General features: G+C 46.0%; 1 protein-coding gene across 9 annotated transcripts in view; it reads right to left on the reverse strand.

Annotated features, from left to right (window-relative positions):
• The window catches only part of Uch-L5 (ubiquitin carboxy-terminal hydrolase L5), a 36,702-nt gene extending 27,749 nt beyond the window's left edge, over positions 1 to 8,953 (reverse strand). For 5 of the 9 annotated variants that reach the window (XR_005111907.2, XM_037435884.2, XM_075878848.1 and 2 more), the window contains exons 1-3: positions 8,790 to 8,953; positions 8,480 to 8,543; positions 8,265 to 8,370 (exon numbers count right to left, since the gene is read on the reverse strand). Coding sequence is in view for 6 of the 9 variants with exons in the window: in XM_037435884.2 (XP_037291781.2) it covers positions 8,265 to 8,370; positions 8,480 to 8,543; positions 8,790 to 8,874 (255 nt within the window). In the remaining 3 variants the exon portion in view is untranslated. The remainder of the gene's footprint in view (positions 1 to 8,264; positions 8,371 to 8,479; positions 8,544 to 8,789) is intronic. The other 4 variants (XR_005111905.2, XR_005111906.2, XM_075878850.1 and 1 more) reach the window with 1 other exon arrangement.
• Positions 8,954 to 18,535: the final 9,582 nt, after the last annotated feature.

Consider the following 18,535-nt stretch of genomic DNA (forward strand, 5'->3'; position numbering starts at 1 on the left):
AGTGCGGAATTACTACATTTGTCAGTGTTGCGATTGTGTTGTTTGTTTTCAGTAAACGTCAGTGTTAGTGATGTCTGTGCGGCGCAGTGCCGTGGCTCAGTGCCGCGTAGTTACCACGATGACAGTATGCCACAGCTACGAATATTTTTTTTTGGTGAACGTCAGTGTTAGTGGTGTCAGTGCAATGCAGTGCTGTGACTCAGTACCGCGCAATGCAGTGCTGTGACTCAGTACCGCGTAGTTACCTCGATGACAGTATGCCACAGCTACGAATACTAGATATGCCGAAAATTCTCGTTTGCTTGCATTACTTGTAAAACTCGGAAGTATGGTTTTAGTAATTGTTTTATCAAGCCACTTGCTTAATAGTTTGAAGCAGCAAAAAACTATGGGGAATGAGCGATGTGAGGAAATCAAGTTGTCGTGAACAGTGTACACGAATCTCGACATAATGCCCCTGTCACACAACAAATGTGCGTCAAGGCTTTATTGTTTGCTACCTCAAACAAAAATATCTTCCTATAGCATCAGTAATATCTAAGACCATTATTTATTAAAGTCTTCCACCTCTTTTTTTTTTCCGAACCGAAAGTCATTGCGCCTGCGATAGATTATGAACGAGTGAGAAACCGCACGAAGCCGCTGAGCTGCATCGGCTCCTACATTCAGAAGGGGCGACTTTCCTGCATGACACGTCTCAGCGGGCAAGATAGCGAACCTATGCGCAACTCTGCTACCTAAAGCCTACCTAAAGGTACATTCTTTATTGTGAGGTAAAGAAAAATAAATCGTCGGCCCGCACCATAAGCATATAGCAGGCACCTAAAGGTACATTGAACTAGAAGGGGGTAGTGGAGTGACCGAGACAGCCGCGCTGCTTTTCCGCCAATTCTCCGGCGAGTAACAGCAGCAGCGGAGCTGTAGTCACCTTGTACTGACGATGTGAAGAGTGTCTGCATTAGGAGTGCGCACATCGTAGCCTGCGAAAGCGTGTATCATAACCGCAATGAAAGCATACGCTCGTTCAGTCGGCAGTCTCCACGATATCCAGACTACTGATTCTCGCATCAGTCTACATGCGCTCGATTGTTTCGTGCAAAACCCGAGTACAAGTAACCTCGCCACAACATTTATATTGGTGACAACTCAGTTTTATCGTACAAGTTTGCGGAAGATCATAACGTTTTCTGAAAGGCTAATCTTGTTTTGAACAAGTGATTTCGCCTTTGGTGTGCATCGCTTGTGCACGCTCTGAGTGCTTGTATACAATGCTTGGGATGTAAAAACAATGCAAAATATATAGACAAGGACAGAGGAAGAGACGACACCGTGCTGAACTCACAACTAAACATTATTGAAAGACACACCCACATATATATCATACCATCGACCCGCCCTGCCGCGGTGGTCTAGTGGCTAAGGTACTCGGCTGCTGACCCGCAGGGCGCGGGTTCGAATCCCGGCTGCGGCGGCTGCATTTCCGATGGAGGCGGAAATGTTGTAGGCCCGTGTGCTCAGATTTGGGTGCACGTTAAAGAACCCCAGGTGGTCTAAATTTCCGGAGCCCTCCACTACGGCGTCTCTCATAATCATATAGTGGTTTTGGGACGTTAAACCCCACATATCAATCAAATCAAATACCATCGACCCGGTCACGTGGCAAACCAAAGGCATCTGCGCAGCATAGCAAACAAGGTACAAAGCATGCCTAATCATAGTGAACAGCAACACGTGTGTAACACACCTTCATACTTGCCAAAAATATACGCAACAGTCCATCACAAACTAATAATCACTTTAACATGGCAGCGCTGAACTCAGGTACCGAACCTCCTTTTCACCCAGGGCCACCGACGGCTTACTTGCCTTTCCCCCTCCCGTACCAGAGTTCAGGATTTGAGTTCGAACCCGTTTGGCACGAACTCAAAAGTGTCGCCATAAATGGTCGTTATATCAGTAGTTCATTGTATCTGGAGCTGCCCATGAAAACGTCAACAAAGTGGCCAAACCGTTTTCTAATGCATTTTTATTAAAAAGTGTGAACAACCCTTCCGCCAAGGAGGATTAAAAAAGTTGCTGGAGTGGAAATGATTGCGCAGAAGTGAAGCCGTTCCTCTTGCAAGATGGTGGCTGCGGCGGCCATCTTACTAGGGGCATGTTTAAGTACCACCGTTCACCGATAAAAAACGAAGCGTTTCTCTCACACGCCCAACGAATTTAATGTGTGAACCTTGTCGGGTCACATAGTGCTCTAAGTGCGTCTTACAGTTACTGGTTTTCCTTCTAGTAGGAGGCAAAGTTCTTTGAAGATTCAGTCATCCATACTCGTTTTCTGTGTGTTATTTCGACGGGAACAACTTTCTTTTAATATAGAACTAACGTAGAATTTACATAACATATCAAAGCAACTTGATCTTCAAGTGGGCACTATTAGAAAAGAGCACGTTTCCGCCATCTTGGCAGTGGCAAAAGGTGGCTTCACTTCCGCTGGCAAGGCATTGCGGGAGCTTCCACTCCAGCAAGTTTTCTTTAATCCTCCTTGCCTTCCGCTGATAAGTTAGGCCTTTTTGCGTGTTAAACGACGCCCGTTTACAATGAACTTGCGCCGTTCCTCTGAATCGCGGTACCGCCAAGTCGAACCAGTCATCCCTGGCTAGTTGCGAGCAGTAGGTATGACGCTTACCCTAGCTACTTTCACCGTCGCATGCCAGTTTAATGTATGTCGTGCAGTCCAATGTATGCGCGCGTTTGTGCATTCTTCGCGCATAAAGCACTCGGGATCACGCTAAAGTGCAGCAAGTAGCCTGTCGTTTTTTGTTTTTTTTGCGAGCAACGTGCGCTAGCGGCCTCGCATGACGCGGCGGCGGGGAACTTGCGAACAGCGCCATGACGCGCTTGTACCATCCGTCACTCCACCCAGCAGTTATCTGCAGATGACTGTGATAAGTTCGCCAGCAGTGAGTCAAAATGGCACGTTCATAGCCACCGGCCACGTCGCTATCGCTCTTTTTTTTTTTTTTTTTGTGCTTATCCGTTAAAGCACCGCTGCGACCGCGCGGAAGTTATCACTAATCGACGGTCTTTCTCGTTCGACAGGTGGAAAACCTTTAACGGCTTATGGTGGTGTTGGAGAGTTGAACGTCGCAGTAAACTTTCACGCGACAAAAGCTATCACTTCTTGCACTTTTGGCTTCTTGCGTTCGAAGGCATTAGGGAGCTTTAGAATACCGTTTGCAAGCGCTGCGGGCGCCATAAGAGCTTTAGAATAGCGTTTGTCCTGCTGCAAACTGCAACGCACACGGAGGAAGCGTCCTTCGTGGCAACGCACGATCACAGCGACACCTTAGCCTCGAAACCAGCACTTGCGGGCCGCGATCACAGCACGCAATTTCGGATTTTCTGCGTGCGGTCCGCGAACGCTGACTAGCGTTACGACGCATGCGCAGTGGCTGGGACCGCACCGCAAGGGCTCGCGGTGCGCTATTCTAAAACTCCATAAAATAGGGAGTCACTGCCACTGCGCACGCGTCGTAAAGCGAGTCGGCGTTCGCGGACCGCACTCAGAAAATCCGAAATTGCGAGCGGTGATGGCGGCCCGCAAGCGCTGGTTTCGAGGCTACGGTGTCGCTGCGATCGTGCATTGCGGTTCAGCAGGGCAAACGCTATTTTAAAACTCGTATGGCGCCCGCAGCGGTTGCAAACGGATATTCTAAAACTCCTATCGCTGGTTTATTGTCGGCGATCGTAGATGCCGAAAACAGCGTGCGAAAGTTTGCTGTGCGAAAGCTGACCGCAATTTTCTATGCTGCCTCCTGTGCACCGTGCTCCTATGTCTTCTTTTCGTTTTTATCCCCCTCACTTCCGGTTTGCCTGTGAAGAAACGTCTGGAATGTGAACCACCTCGCTCGCAACATCCGAAATCTGCGTGCGGTGCTCGCCACGTTCTGCGATATCTTCCGTAGCAAGCAAAATGCTGCGATGCACACGCCAGCACGCCTATCACATGCTTCAGAATGCCTTTTTTTTTCCCGCTTCGTAAGCGTTATATTTTTACCGCGACCGTGTCGGAAGTGTTCGTTATAAAAGTAGGAGATGCTGAAAATTTTTTACTGTATCTGTACTCAATTTCAAAGGGTAGCATTGGAAAACCGTAAGTGCACCGAAATAAATTATGGTCGTTATAACTGATAGATCGTTACATCCGGGATCATTATAAGTGGGTTCGACAGTATAAACCATGCTGAGCTTGAAGAGATCAAGTCAGCCAGTACTCAAGGACTAACAACTGCAGACTTACCTGTAGGTTCACTCTTATTATCGTTTAGTTACCGAGCATACTACCACATTCTTGTGCTTTATTCACAAACAGCTATTTCGTCGCTAGTGACCAAGAGATTATGCAGTAGCAACTCATGCGAATGAAATGACATAAGCTCTTCTATTACAATTTAAAAAACCTGCACTTGATAAACAATTATCGAACGTAATAATTTTGTCTAGTTAGAATGGCCTGCCTTGCCAGGCAATCAGCAATGACACACACACAATGCACACACACACACACAAATCAGCACCTCATGTGAGCTGGGGCTTCAAAGCTTCAAAATACGACTGCTTCAGCTATGCTGGACTCGCACAAATCAAGGCTGGGGTCATGGATGCAGACACACCAACATACATAAAATACGGCTGAACCCCCCCCCCCCCCCCCAACTGCCCCTTCACCAAAAAAAATCTGGCTACAGCCCTGGCTGGGGGTTTTATTATAGTGCTTCTTTGGCTTCCACCAAAGTCGCTTTGTATTTAGTGTGATCATATCTTTTCCACACTGATTGAGTTATTGAATAATACTAGTAAGTTATTTCCAAAAACAGCAATCCAGAGTTCGTGAATCATTGTTCCATGTTAAACCAGCATTAACCCTTGGCTCCTTCACAGTAAAAACTTTTGTCTGCCTTGAAACAGCTGGCACAAAATTTTGCTAAACACCTACAACACAATTAACTGCAACAATGCAACTTCTTATGATTATGCAATAATGTAGCTGCTTTATGTAACAGGGAACCTACAGATTCTTATATCCATAGGTTTGTAATCTAAGGTTCAGGATTGTTTTTTCGGTGTAAAATATCACTTTGCTCGCCATTTAGTAAAACAATAAAATGAGTTTTCTCCAGCAACAATAAGTCCTAAAATACATTTTTCAGGAGGAAGTGATCACCAGGCACCATAAGTACAAGCGAAAATCTCCTGGTCCTAAAAATATAAGAAATCGCTAATTTGATATGAAAAGACATGAAGTTGGGTCATTCCACGCCAAAACGCTCCAGCCATTTTGGTGACCATCTCAAATGTATTCGAGAAAAATAGTGCTGGCTTACTGCATAGTAAACAGGGAACTGCTTGAATATTTCGGAGAGAAAAAAATGTTAGTCACGTAACTGCCTTCTGAACTTTCTGAAAGGTCGTTTGGGTGTTGTTTGAGGAAAATATTTTAAAAGTACCACTCCTTCTTTCTATACCAAATTTGGTCTAGATGTTTAGTAAAAGTGCTTGCATAAGGCGTTTCAAACTCGGCAATATTATTGCAACTACATTAGCATATATGCCTCCAAAAATTCAGCCAAAATGTGTTATGTTTGCATTTATTCTATTGCAATACTATAGTGACTAGAAGGGGAAGCGGGAGCAACGCAGCCTGCAGGGAATGACGGAGGGTTAAGCAGTTGTTCATGTCAACAAGAGGTGGTGCACGCGTAGCTTCTTAGATTGCTCTCTCCAGCCAGAAGCATCGTAGCAAGCGTACGGCGCGCTTACTGTGTGCGCCTCCGTTGCTATGTTTGCGCTGTCGTTGGTCAAATTTTAAATCATGGCCATGGCGTGAATAATGATGAGCAAGCCTACAATGCCTGCGACGAGCAAGCCTGCAAAGATGGAAGACTCGTTAACACACTGCTTCAGCTTCAACAAACAGAACAAATAGCCTAATGGACTTGATTTCAGCACTAAGAAAAAATAAACTGACTGTGTTGGCTGCGACCAATATTCCACGGATTCAACTAACAGCCTCATCAAGTTTTAAGTAATAACAAGGCTGCATTTTATAGTAAAAGCGGAAAATGTGGCAGGAGTAAGCAAGTGGTGTCAGCGAATGTGCTATTTAAAGCTTCGTTGTGTTACTTAAGTTTCATTACATTATTGGACTGATTTCCCTTTATTGTTTTAGAACTGCCTCTTGCACGACATTTGCGATGTGCAAGAATAAACTAGTAGTTTTCAAGGCTTTGCATGCCGCCTGTGTCACGCGAGATGAAGAAAATGCATCAAATATGAAACTTCAATCCGACAGACAAAAAGAAAACAACCACAAAGTTCGTAAAGTTATATACTGTTCCTAAAAGCCACATAGTATTTAAACGGTTCACGTAGATCATGTCCTTTCATAATTAAGAGCTTTAACTGACACCTGCTCCTATGTTTGAGGCTGCGCATATAAATTAACACAAAGTGTAATTACGAAGTATGCTGCCTCCTAGGTGCTGTAAATATTTCCGAGCTTCAAATGCCTTACACAAGAACCTTTATACCTGTGCCACACGGGCAGAAAAAAATGGCATTTACCTCCTAATGCCTTCAGATTGAATGTCATTTGCGTGGTGCTACAGGGATGAAAGAAATGACATTCGCTTAAATGCCATTCGTCACCCAATGCCATAGGCAGAACTCATTCGACTGAGAAATGCACACTCTCTACGGCACAGCTGATGAAGTAATTGTATAAAACGACATTTGATTTGACTAGACAAAAACTTTTTGAGTCTTTTATTTATACTAATCACTTAAACAAGTGCTTAAAAACTTTTCTTGAGGTGGTAGACGCTGTAAAATAAATGCGACAGGCACCTTTTTTTTTTACGCTGTGGATCTGACTAGCTATGGCTTAAGTTGCTGCACGGTCGGTCGCAACTACGTGAAACAAAGTAACAAACGAAATCTAATGGCAGTGTAATATGCTTATTTCTACATTTAATTCTTCTTGGAGGTATATGTAGCTTGTAAACGCACGCTTATTTTTCTATTACTACTCCACAATTGCTTACTACAGAAGATGGTGTGATGGTCATCATCCGAGTCAAATGTTATTTGTTTTGGAAGTGTAGCAACTCCACCCCAAAAAATGTCATTCGGGAACTAAATGCCTTCACCACCGAATGTCATTTCCTGTGCCCGTGTGGCGTGGGTATTACTCAACAAGTAGACCAAGTTTGGTATAAAAAAAAATTTCTACAAATAAACCCTAACGACATTCCGGGAAGTTCCAAATCAGCCACGTGGCCAAAGATTTTTTCTTTCGGAAATATTCTACCGTTTAACTGTTTTCAATGAAGTAAATCGGCACAATTGTTTTCAAATACATTTGAGATGGTCGCCAAAATGGCTGAGACGTTTGGCACGGAATGACCCACATACCACAACGCACTCAATCTGCCTATTTACAAATGCATGAAACGAAACGGAAAGGCCAGCTAGTTGGGTTTTGCTGAATACTGAAGTTTCACTGCACACACACGAGGACAGAGACGATAGGGACACAGGGACCTATCGTCTCTGTCCTCGTGTGTGTGCGCTAAAGCTTCAGTATGCACGATCGTCAAACTTCCGTTTCGCGCAAAGGACTGTTGTAGCGCGGATGCGACGAAATGGAGAGCACTGCGAGCGCCTGAGCTCTCGAGAAAATCGGTTGCTTTTTACCACGTTTTTGCCCGTGTTCGCATCGGCATTCCTTAATCCTGCCTCCGTCGCTACACTACAGGACGATTGACGAGACTGCCAGAACGGCATTGCGCTGAGGGGGATCTAGCACAAATGGTGCGGTGCTTCAGTGAGACAGTTAAATCATCCACCCCTAACAGCCGGCGGTTATCTCCGATTAACAGGAAAAAGCATCCGGTAGGCTCAGTACACCAACGTTTCTGCAATGCGCAGACATCTCGACACGATTGCAGCGGGGGAAAAAAATCGATCCTGCGACATTCGAGTCGCAAGCATAGCGGCGGATGTCGGAGAGAGGATGACGCGAACATTACGCTTTTGCAATCCTTACAAGACCACAAAGAATCGGCATGACTCGCACAATAGCAACCTTCACAGTCACATCGTAGAGCTACCGCCAACGCAAGTGCAGGTCTTTTTGTTTTTACGCCGAAGAAACCGCGTGAGTACTGAAGGTCAAATCACCGTAGAGGGTTAAAAATACGGCGCACCTGTTTGGCAAAAAATATTTTCTCCAGGCGATTGTCTTGCACGATAGAGCCACCTGGTTCATCGTTTCTGTACCACTTGAAAAGAAATATGAGACCATGAACCGGCCTGCAAATAAAAATACAGGCGTCACTCGCTGAACAGATAATCACACCGTATTTCTCGCCAAAAAAAAAAAAAACAAGGCAAACCATAAAAACATTTTGAAGACACTTACTTGAGTTTATCAAAACTCTCTCGATCCAAGCTCCACAGCTCTTCAACTTGCACGCCTTTTACACCTACGAATGGCAGAAAACGTCACAGGGGACAGCAACCAATTAACATCGAAATCAACAATCTGGTGTGGTCAGCAGTCACGGGTCAAGCCATGGGCCAAACGAAGCAATCAACGAAAACTGTATAATAGACAAATGACATCATTAGCGCATGCAACTAGTAGACTAATGCCTCCCACCATGGGCGTAGTCATACTTCGGCTGATAAATTTTGCAGTTTGATAAATAAAACAGCCGTCACATACTTACCAAATCCTTTTATTAGTTCAGTAAAGACTCCTGGGTCGCTTTCGATGAGACACCAGTCACCAGCACTACCAGAGCTCGCCGCCATTTCTTGAACACAGTACTAAGAAAAGCCGACGTCTGCTCTACGAGACTACGTCAGACCAACGCCTCCATTACCCATTATGCCTGCCGCGTGCGCACGGTGCGCGCGAGCCAAAAACCACCTGCTGTTTTTTTTCTTTTCTCGTTTCTAATCCTGGAGGAAGTTCTTATTCCCCCATGTTTTAATGGAGGTGGTAGCTAGCGATCCTTGCGGTGATTGCTTGCAACACGATTGTGCGCGTGATGCCGCACCCTCCTTCGGCCGCCATCATCGCAAACTACCGCGCGGCACCGGCGGTGTTCGGGCTGTGGCGCAGCGGCGCACACGTTTTCCCGCCTTTCTTGCAAAAACCGGTCGCTCGTCCTGGCTCGTCCCCCCGCTGCCGCCTTTCTGTTGTGCGCTGTTCTGTGGTCACGTTGTGTCAGTGAGCCTGCGGGACAACTGTCCGAACGATTTCTTTCGGGCAGCCGACAGCGCGGGGCGCATGCCAGTGCGGCCCACATGCGTCCACTCGGAATTTTTTTACCTGCTCTTGCTCTCTTTGCTTTTCTGTCCGCTTCTCGCATGTTTCTGGATTTCGCACTGTTTGAGCACCCAGTTCTTGTCATCGGTGTTCTGAGCCTCGCCGAGGATGTGCGTATTCCCGAAGGTCGTGCAAACACGCGTTATACTCGCTAGAAGAAACAGTGGTGGAAGGACCGCGCCGGTCTACGATGCGCACGCGCTCGAGTGGTTCACTTACAGGAAGTTGCATCACAACAGAAATAGGTATAATTCACTAACTGTTGTTTAGGTTAGAATTGCGCCGGCGTTGTGGCCTGTGTCACAGCTGTGGGGGGAGTAGACGGCATGGCCTGGCATAGCAGACGCCACACCGGATGCAGCCAGCATCAAGCGCACAGATGGCCGGAGGCCGCTCGGGACTTTTAGATCACGTGCATGTGACGTAGCCGTCCATGAGCCGAGGCGTCCGCGGAGTGATCTGGCACTTGGTAAATCGATGAAGTTCGGTGGATCACGCGCCCTGCACGCGCTCTCGCCTTGTGTTACAGCCTCACGTGTCTAGGTTTAAAAAATCTCAGAGGTAGAAAAAAAAAATCACGGCGTGAAACCCATCGGAGAGCGGTTGATCGACAACCTTTGCGAGACCGAGCAGGTCGTCAAGGGCGATGCTGTTTTAACGAGGGTTCCGTTCGTGTCGATGGTGTTCGGCTTTCGATCACTTGGATGCCAAGTTGGTCGCGCTCCTTCAAACTCGGCATGAACTCAGCGTGAAGAGCATCAATTTACGTTTGCACTGTTGAGTCGCTGGCAGCATTGTAATGCGCAGTGTTCAGTTTCCTGGGAGTATGACTTTTGGAGATGTTTGCATCGGGTAACGTCGTATCGTAATGTTTAATGCCACTGTGGAGTTTTACAGCTACCTTTGACAGCATAATGATGCGTGCACAAAAATATTTCACGTCCACTGCGACCATGCATGTTTTCTGCTGCGGCGTGTTTCATTTCAAATAATGAGCACTGTGACCACACATCGTGTTCGCTGATTCAAATGTCTTTTGTTTGTTTTGACAGCTAGCTCACTTAATTGGTCTTCATCATACTGCCTATGGAATACACTTACTGGGACGCCAAAATTTACCCCTGTTGATAACCGCGTCTGATTTCAGGAAACCATCGAAAATTTTATCGTAACCTATTCTTTTTAAGCGTGATAGTTTACGTGCCGAAAAGCACGTCGTGTAGGAGACTTCAGAATAATTTCCACCTCCTGAGTGTTTCTTTAACGCGCACCTAAATCTAAGTATACGCCGTTGTTACTGCATTTCGCTCTCCATTGAAATTCAGCTGCCGTATGCGGGAATCGAACTGGCAGCCTCGATCCTAGCAGCGCAACAACTCAGCGTGCTCCGTATGTTGCACGTGCAGACACGCAGCTACTCGTTCGTACGCCTTCGATGACAAAACTGTTTAGTAAAGTTAAAGAATAACTATGTAAAACACAATTAAGATGCTCTAAAGATTCTATTTAAGGAAAACAAAGAGGCTGGGCAGCGTTCAAGGGGCCCAGCCTTTCGTTTTGGTCAACTGGCCCCGGGGTGCATCGTCGTGCTCCTGTTCGCGCTCCCAAAGGAGATATACCGCTCTCGATTGCTTCACCGAGTCGCCACCCTTGGTGCCATTATTCTGCTAATGTAACACTGGCTACCCAGTGTTGCCGCAGTCGTCGTCTCTCCTGACCTTGAGAGAAACAGTGGCGACCCCGGAGGGGGGGAAAGGGGGAAGAGGGTGGCAAGGAAACGCAAAGTTTCAACATTCACGTCGCAGACTAAGGAGAAGCGACAACCCGGAGAGCCTGCAATTGTCATCAGACTCATCACTGACTGCTCTGAGGCTTTTTTTGTGTCAAGTGAGGTCCGCGAAGCAACGCATCGGCCCACACCTGCAAATGCGATACCGCCCGTGCACAGTGCGTCTTTATCACCTGATCATTGCAAGAAGGCAGCTGGTGGGAGAGCGGGGTCCATATGCGGTATTCTCGGCCCCCAACAAACTGAGCTCCCTATGCAAGAAGGTACACGATACGGATGAAGCAAGCAATTAAGACGTGTGTGAGCAAGCACGCAAAGAATTAGTTCTTGCCGGTGCGAAGTTGTTTAGAAGATCCTGACAAACTGTGGAAGCGCCCCGCCACGGTGGTCTAGTGGCTAAGGTACTCGGCTGCTGACCCGTAGGTCGCGGGATCGCATCCCGGCTTTGGCGGCTGTATTTCCGATGGGGGCGGAAATGTTGTAGGCCCGTGTGCTCAGATATGGGTGCACGTTTAAGAACCCCAGGTGGTCGAAATTTCCGGAGCCTCTCATAATCATATGGTGGTTTTGGGACGTTAAACCCCACATATCAATCAAATCAACCTGTGGAAGCGGCGCGGGCAGATAGGCCATTGCCTCAACTGTGGTTGATAAGGACTGTCTGCACGAACACGTTGACAACTTCACGGCAAGAACGGCTGCGCACGTGAAATTTATGAGGCTTTCGCGACGAATAAAATGGAAATATGAAGCAGGTGCCAGTGCGCTGTCGATTAATCTCGCAGACAAGAAGTGTAGCTACACCTCCAACTCTTATCTGTTATCTAAACAATAATGTGTCACTGGAAAAGGGCACCCACCAGAGGATTTTATACGTTACCCTCCCCCACGTTTTCCCCTTGCAGTAAGCTGTTGGCTGAGCAGCGCTCATCCTGTGTCAATTCTTGTTCGCGCTGTTTTTAACTATATACGTACCACCTGGCTCGCCTTGAAGTTCTCTCTTATGCTACGCAGCTTAAATATGTAGAGCAAGTGACGGAAAATTTACTAACTCTTGTGGTACGTGCTCGCAGACGGTAAACTGGTCTATTAATTGATCACACGGAGAAATCTGCAGGGCGGCTTTTCTGCAAGGTTGTTTTCCAAACAAAAACTATCGTGCACCGACTGCTTTTCTCGCTCCTATTGTAGTGAATTGGCATGAGAGCACGACAAAACGACATTTTTTTTTTTCCCCAACAATGCCTTCACGTCGAGCGAACCCTCAGATCACACGGTGGGCGATGCATCTGTCCTCGGTTAAAAAAAAAAAAGGAAGGGGGGTGGGAGTAATGCAAAAGCACAATGAGTGAGAAAAGCAGTCAGTGAACGAGACCTTTTGGTTGGAAAACAACTTTGCAAGAAAGCCACCTTGCAGATTTCTGCAAATGGTCAAATTGGTCCGCTTCTGTCCCATTACAAGCTGCTGACCCGGAAAGCCAGCGGTTGTCTATTTGTAGCAACTTGATTCGGTTCAAAGATGTACTTATCTTTCAAATACTGTGTACGACGAACGGGCCGCGGTTGTCGCAAATCGTAGAAGCCCGTGTCAAAATTCCCTAAACCGGAGCTCGAATACGGCGTCTCTCATAGTTATATCGTGGTTTTGGAACGTAAAACGAAAGTTATTATTATTATTATTATTATTATTATTATTATTATTATTATTATTATTATTATTATTATTAATATTATTATTATTATTATTATTATTATTATTATACATGTGCATTGCGAAACGTTCTTCAAATTGATAAGACCGCAAGCGCGTAGCCTAGTGCGGCGAAATGCCATAATACACTTTTCAAGCATCTGTTTTCCTCGCAATGTTTCCAGTGGGAACGGTGGAACTTGACGCGCACCTTTCGGGTGACAATGCACCAGCAGTGCGTGCCTGCCTTCTACTATGACGAAAGAGCGGCGCCCATAGCGTGACAAATGCTAGATAGAAAGCCCGAAGAAACACGATGAAACACGTTTTCCGTGCGTGCGCTGGGAAAAGCACGCGTGGACCCGTCCGAGCTACCGGAGATTCCCCTCCCTCCACTGGGGCGGCGGACGAGCTCGCGCGAGGAGGCGGCTGCAAATCGTCGTCCAATCACCACGTCACGTGACCCTCTCCGACGCCCACCCGGCGTAGGTGTTCTATGGTATCGCCGTTGGTGATCACGGCGTGCGCTTGCTGTATTTTTTATTTTTTTTTTTTGCTGCTAATAAAGATGAATGTTCATCGTTAAGCCATAGAGTTTCTCAAAATTAACTAGAGGGCACTCTGGCGCTGCGATCGTTCAACGACCATGGGATTGATGCACGGAGGAAGGAAAAAGCAACGTTTTTAAATATATATATAGTATATATCTATAAACGTTGGGAAAAAGGTAGTACACACATTTGCCTAGTCTTCGTACTTGCGGGTGGCGAATCGTACTTGCGGCTTCGTTTATTGCTGGGTTTCGGTTTTGTTTTGAAAGAAAAATTCAGCCCTTTTGAACTTCGTGAGCCGATTTAAAAAGTAAGTCTAAAAAATAAAATGGTGAAGCGCAACCGCTGAACATTCGCTGATTTTTGTTTCGTGAAAAAACAGCTCCAAGCCACACGAACACACACGGAGCCAAAAATCAGGCCAGAAGTACGAAGTTTAGACAAATGTGTGTACTACCCATCATTCCCATGCTCGCTGAAGCACCGTGCATTGGAGTTCCCATAGACACTAGCGCCAGAGTTTCCTCTAGTGTATATTGGGAAACTCTATGCGTTGCTCGACCGGCGCTGCACGCTCACTGCACCGCTTGGCACCGCTTTTTCTGCACCTGCACTTTTCTGAACTAGTGCAAGCCAAATCGAAGATTCCTATATAAAAAAGGCGCGGCTTGTTGCTTCGTAGCAGACTTCGTGCATTAAATTTCAACTATGCCTGATCAGACGGCAATGTTGACGCGGTTCTGCTTTCTGGAGAGAAAGCAGACTTTGACTCTCCGAAGAAATTAACAATTGTTCACGGCAGATTTTTGCTCCCTTCTGGAGAACGATGTGCATGCTGTGCCAGCTGTCGCAGTGGGTAGACGTATACACAGGAAACTTCAAACGAAGTGCCCTTCGTACAGCGACACTTCTTGAACCACCGAAAAAAACAGGAATGTGCTGAGTGAGTGGAACCGTGCGACAGGACGCGCAATCATCAAAATGACGCAAAGAACACACGCCTGCGATCTCCCTGAGAAACAGTTACGGGGCTCACTTTTCCCTTCGTTTCATTTAAAATCACTCACTCACACGCAAGGGGCATATCCACGTCCTTACTTGCGTACATATACGTTGTTTTTGTGGGTGCGCGAGCGTAGGAGGCTATAGAAAGGCGCCGCGCCACTTTACGAATAGCGCTGAACGGGCCTTCCCGCTTAGTGTAACACAAGGCGGCTCACATGAAGCAAGCATACTAGTTACAGAAGATGCCGTTAGCTAAATTTTTCCGAGTGAAAGTGAGGCATGGACGGAAGTGTTCGATAGCACGAAAGGAGCTGCCTGAAGTCCTGAAAACATATGTCACCCTCAGCGTAGCTCCACGGTTGAACACTGTTTGGTGGCATCGAACACTTACCGAGACGCATGGTGCGCGACACACATGAAGCAACGCGTTTTCTTTTTTAAGCTTCAAGTGGTCCAGTTTCCCATTGAAAAAGCTGTGCTAATAAAGAAAATCTCGAATGTGGTTGTCAGCGTTAAGGAAAACCTCGTACCGAAACGCTCTCACTATATAGGCATAAAAGTGCGCCAAGACTAAGGACCTTATAGAGCGTTTTTTTGGCGCCATTTATTTTTTGACGCTATTGCAGAACTCAGTGAATTAGGTACTGTAATATGGATGCATCAACAACAACACAGCATTAAATGCCCTAGCAGGAGTTCCCCGTGGAACACCGCCTGCTTACCGGTGACACGTACATGTCCTTGTTTTCAAATTAGGGTATTCGAACGATCGAGAGCGCTATAATAGCATTATTCCTTCATATGCAAGGGAGTTTAATAGCGACGCCAGGTAGTAGGCAGGCAGCCGGTACGGACTCAAATGCTCGAGCAGTCCAGCGTCTACAGCTCGTGCACACACTCGCGCTTCGCACTCAGAGAGAGATGGTCCCACTAGTCAGTGCCTTGCGAATTCCCCACTACACATTGTATTCCTCTGTTATTTTTTTCCAAGCTCCTTGGTGTTTTATTGTTAGTCGGCGTCCTCAGTAACAATAATTTCGCTTGTTAACTTGAAAGATAGACTTTGTACGTAAGACATTAGATGTAAATTAATTTACAGAATTTAGAAACTGCCCACTTGGTGCAAAACTTCTATCTGGTAATGCGATGAGTGCTGAATCGTATCTAAAGTTACAAAAGTGCCCTCTTATAATTAGTTCGTACTTCCATTTTTTTTTTGTTCTGCCACATGTTGCTTAGCTCCCTGGGAAGAAAAAAAAATGGAGAGTTCACTCGTAAAATGCAGATAATCATGTTATTTCCTCTGGCAAACTGAACAGCTAACGTGCGGCATCATTTGTGGCTGCTTCATAGTTGTAACGCTTTCTGTCGGTTTCAAATATTATTATGTTTGTATAGAACGCTCAATCTATCAACTTCAGATGCAAGCGTTGGAAATGTTTACCAGTAAATTTCAGTACATGCACTGGGAGGGAGCCATCAGTTCTTTAGGCGAGCACAAACTCATCACATCGAAACACCCGTGTAATGCAGACGACACCATCAGCACGCGGCAAAGACAACCATTCAAATTTCGTACCGAGCTCCAAGCTGTGTTCACCTTCATCTATGCAGTAGTTGTAGCAGCTAGGAAGATCTCAGTATGCATCCGCTAACCAGATTCCTCGGGATATGAATTGTGCTGCAAGTAGGCCGCGCCGTTCTTCGTAGTCGGTGGGCTGAACAGACATCGAGCAGACGACGCGCAAAGCATGTCACGTGCCCAAATTGCAAAACGATCGCAGCGCTATCAAGCGGCCACGCCGCGTTTGCTCAAGGAGATTCTGTAGAACCTCTGGAGTGGCAATCCTGGCCGCCGCCAACGGGATCAGGTGAAGCCGCTAGTGGCCATATTGCTAGAGGAAAAACAGTGTGGAACCGCCATAGACGGCAATGGAATGCGCGCGTCGGTTTGCAGTTCCACGATTAAAAAAAAAATGAAATGGAAACCACTTTTAGGTTACACCAACGAATAAAAGCCTCATCTTGTTTATTAAACAAATTATTTCATGCGCCCATTGTCAGCTGCACGCTTTCAGATCAATCTGTTGTCGAGAGATGCTTCGCATAGCTTGCTGGCACACTATTGCGGTACAAAAGGGTTGTAGTATATATGGGGGTTTTAGTAAATGTGCCTGCAGATGCTCAAGATGAAGGGGAACGCGACATTTGCTCGCCTTTTACATATATGTGCTTGTGTGTGTGTCGGCAGATCACCAGACAATATATATAAGGAAGTTGAAATAATTAAAGCTAAAGTTAGAAAAGAGAGGTAATTAAGTAATCTGGGAGTCCCCAGTAATTTTTCTAGAGTTATGGAATTCTAACCAATTTACAGGCGGAACCAAAACCGATCGAAGCACCGATGTCGCGTTCAACCGACAAGCTCCAGGAGACGTACCCCAAATGAACCGTTTATAAGTGGCGTTAGTTATTCATACTATTTATCAACTTCCGTTGGCGACGTTTGTTGTCATGGCAAGCGCAGCCTTCAGAGCCAACAAACGAGGTAGCTCGATGTTTGATATAACGCCACTCCCCCCCCACGGTGGTCTAGTGGCTAAGGAACTCGGCTGCTGGCCCGCGGGATCAAATCCCGACTGTGGCGGCTGCATTTCCGATGGAGGCGGAAATGTTGTAGGCCCGTGTACTCAGATTTGGGTGCACGTTAAAGAACCCCAGGTGGTCAAAATTTCCGGAGCCCTCCACTACGGCGTCTCTCATAATCAAATAATGGTTTTGGGACGTTAAACCCCAAAAATCAATCAATATAACGCCACTCACTCATCTTGGCAACTTCGTCTATCGGTGTTTTGGTTTCGGTTTCGTCGGCAAGATTGAACGGATTTCAAAGGTACGTATCTCATCTTGTTTTAGAAACAATTGCTTATTTTTGTGACTACATTCTATTGAAGCTAGGTCAAGGAGGTAGAAACAGTTTTTTTTTTTTTTTTGCAGATGCGCTTGGAAAGCAGGAAAAATCGAAGGCGCACTGCCAGGCCGCAGTCAGGTTGTCTGCCACGTTCTGTCGAAGCAGCATTCTTCGAAGTGAATAGAACAGAGGTGGTCACTGTCCGTAGCCCTCCAACTATTTCTTCGAACAGCACGCTTCCCCGGCAAAATTAACGGAGCGCACTGTCTTTTGGAAACCTGTAACACGAATAATCACGGCAAGGAATTGTTCTCTACGTTTGCGAATTCCTCGCTAAACATGCACTAATTCGATATTCACTCGCCAAAAAAAAAAAAATATGCATGCACGCCGTCAGTCTTGCCTTGTAAAACAACATCAGAAAACTTGGAATTCAAAGGGCATTCAGACGTCCTACTCGTTCTAATGTTTGATACGTGCCGCCACAGACCACAAGTCCTTCGTCTATAAACTTAAAACTTATAGACAACGTCGTGTCAGCGAGCATTTAAAGCTTCAAGTTACCTTCCATACAGCTATACGCATGTATTACACGCATGCGCACCTTTGCTATTGTTTCTAATTTAACAAAATACGCGAAAAAACAGTTGATCGTCAGCGAACGAAGCGAGAATACTTACACGTGAAAAGTGATCGCAGGTGTATTCTTGATGTGATTTGGGCAGCCATAATTAAGCGACATCATGGGAACATGAAGCCAACACGTGAAATTAAATGGTGTACAACACGTCTCGAATTACCACTTTTGCTGTACATGCCGCGACGGGCTCAATTTGTTGGGCGCTCGTAGCGCAAAGAGAAACCACGAGATAAAGCATCGTCACTTTACGAAGAGAAAGGCAGAGTCTTTGACTTATCACATTCAAACACATCTATAACTATATCGTTGTGATTATTGTCTGATATTATTATACTACAGTTCCTTCTCCCGACATTTTTGCGCTTTAAATTGCGTAACTCGTAGAATCGCCATTGTCTATATTTTTATACTCTTTAGTATGAATATTATGCTGCATCTGTTTTGTTGTTAAGTAGTATTTCCTTTTTTTACCATTGTAATAAGGTCCCCCTACAGTGTTTACACTATGGGCCCTTTTTCTGCAATTATACGTCAATATTCTGTATATGTTTTGAA

Source organism: Rhipicephalus microplus, chromosome X (assembly GCF_043290135.1).
Source record: "Rhipicephalus microplus isolate Deutch F79 chromosome X, USDA_Rmic, whole genome shotgun sequence".
Taxonomy (NCBI): domain Eukaryota; kingdom Metazoa; phylum Arthropoda; class Arachnida; order Ixodida; family Ixodidae; genus Rhipicephalus; species Rhipicephalus microplus.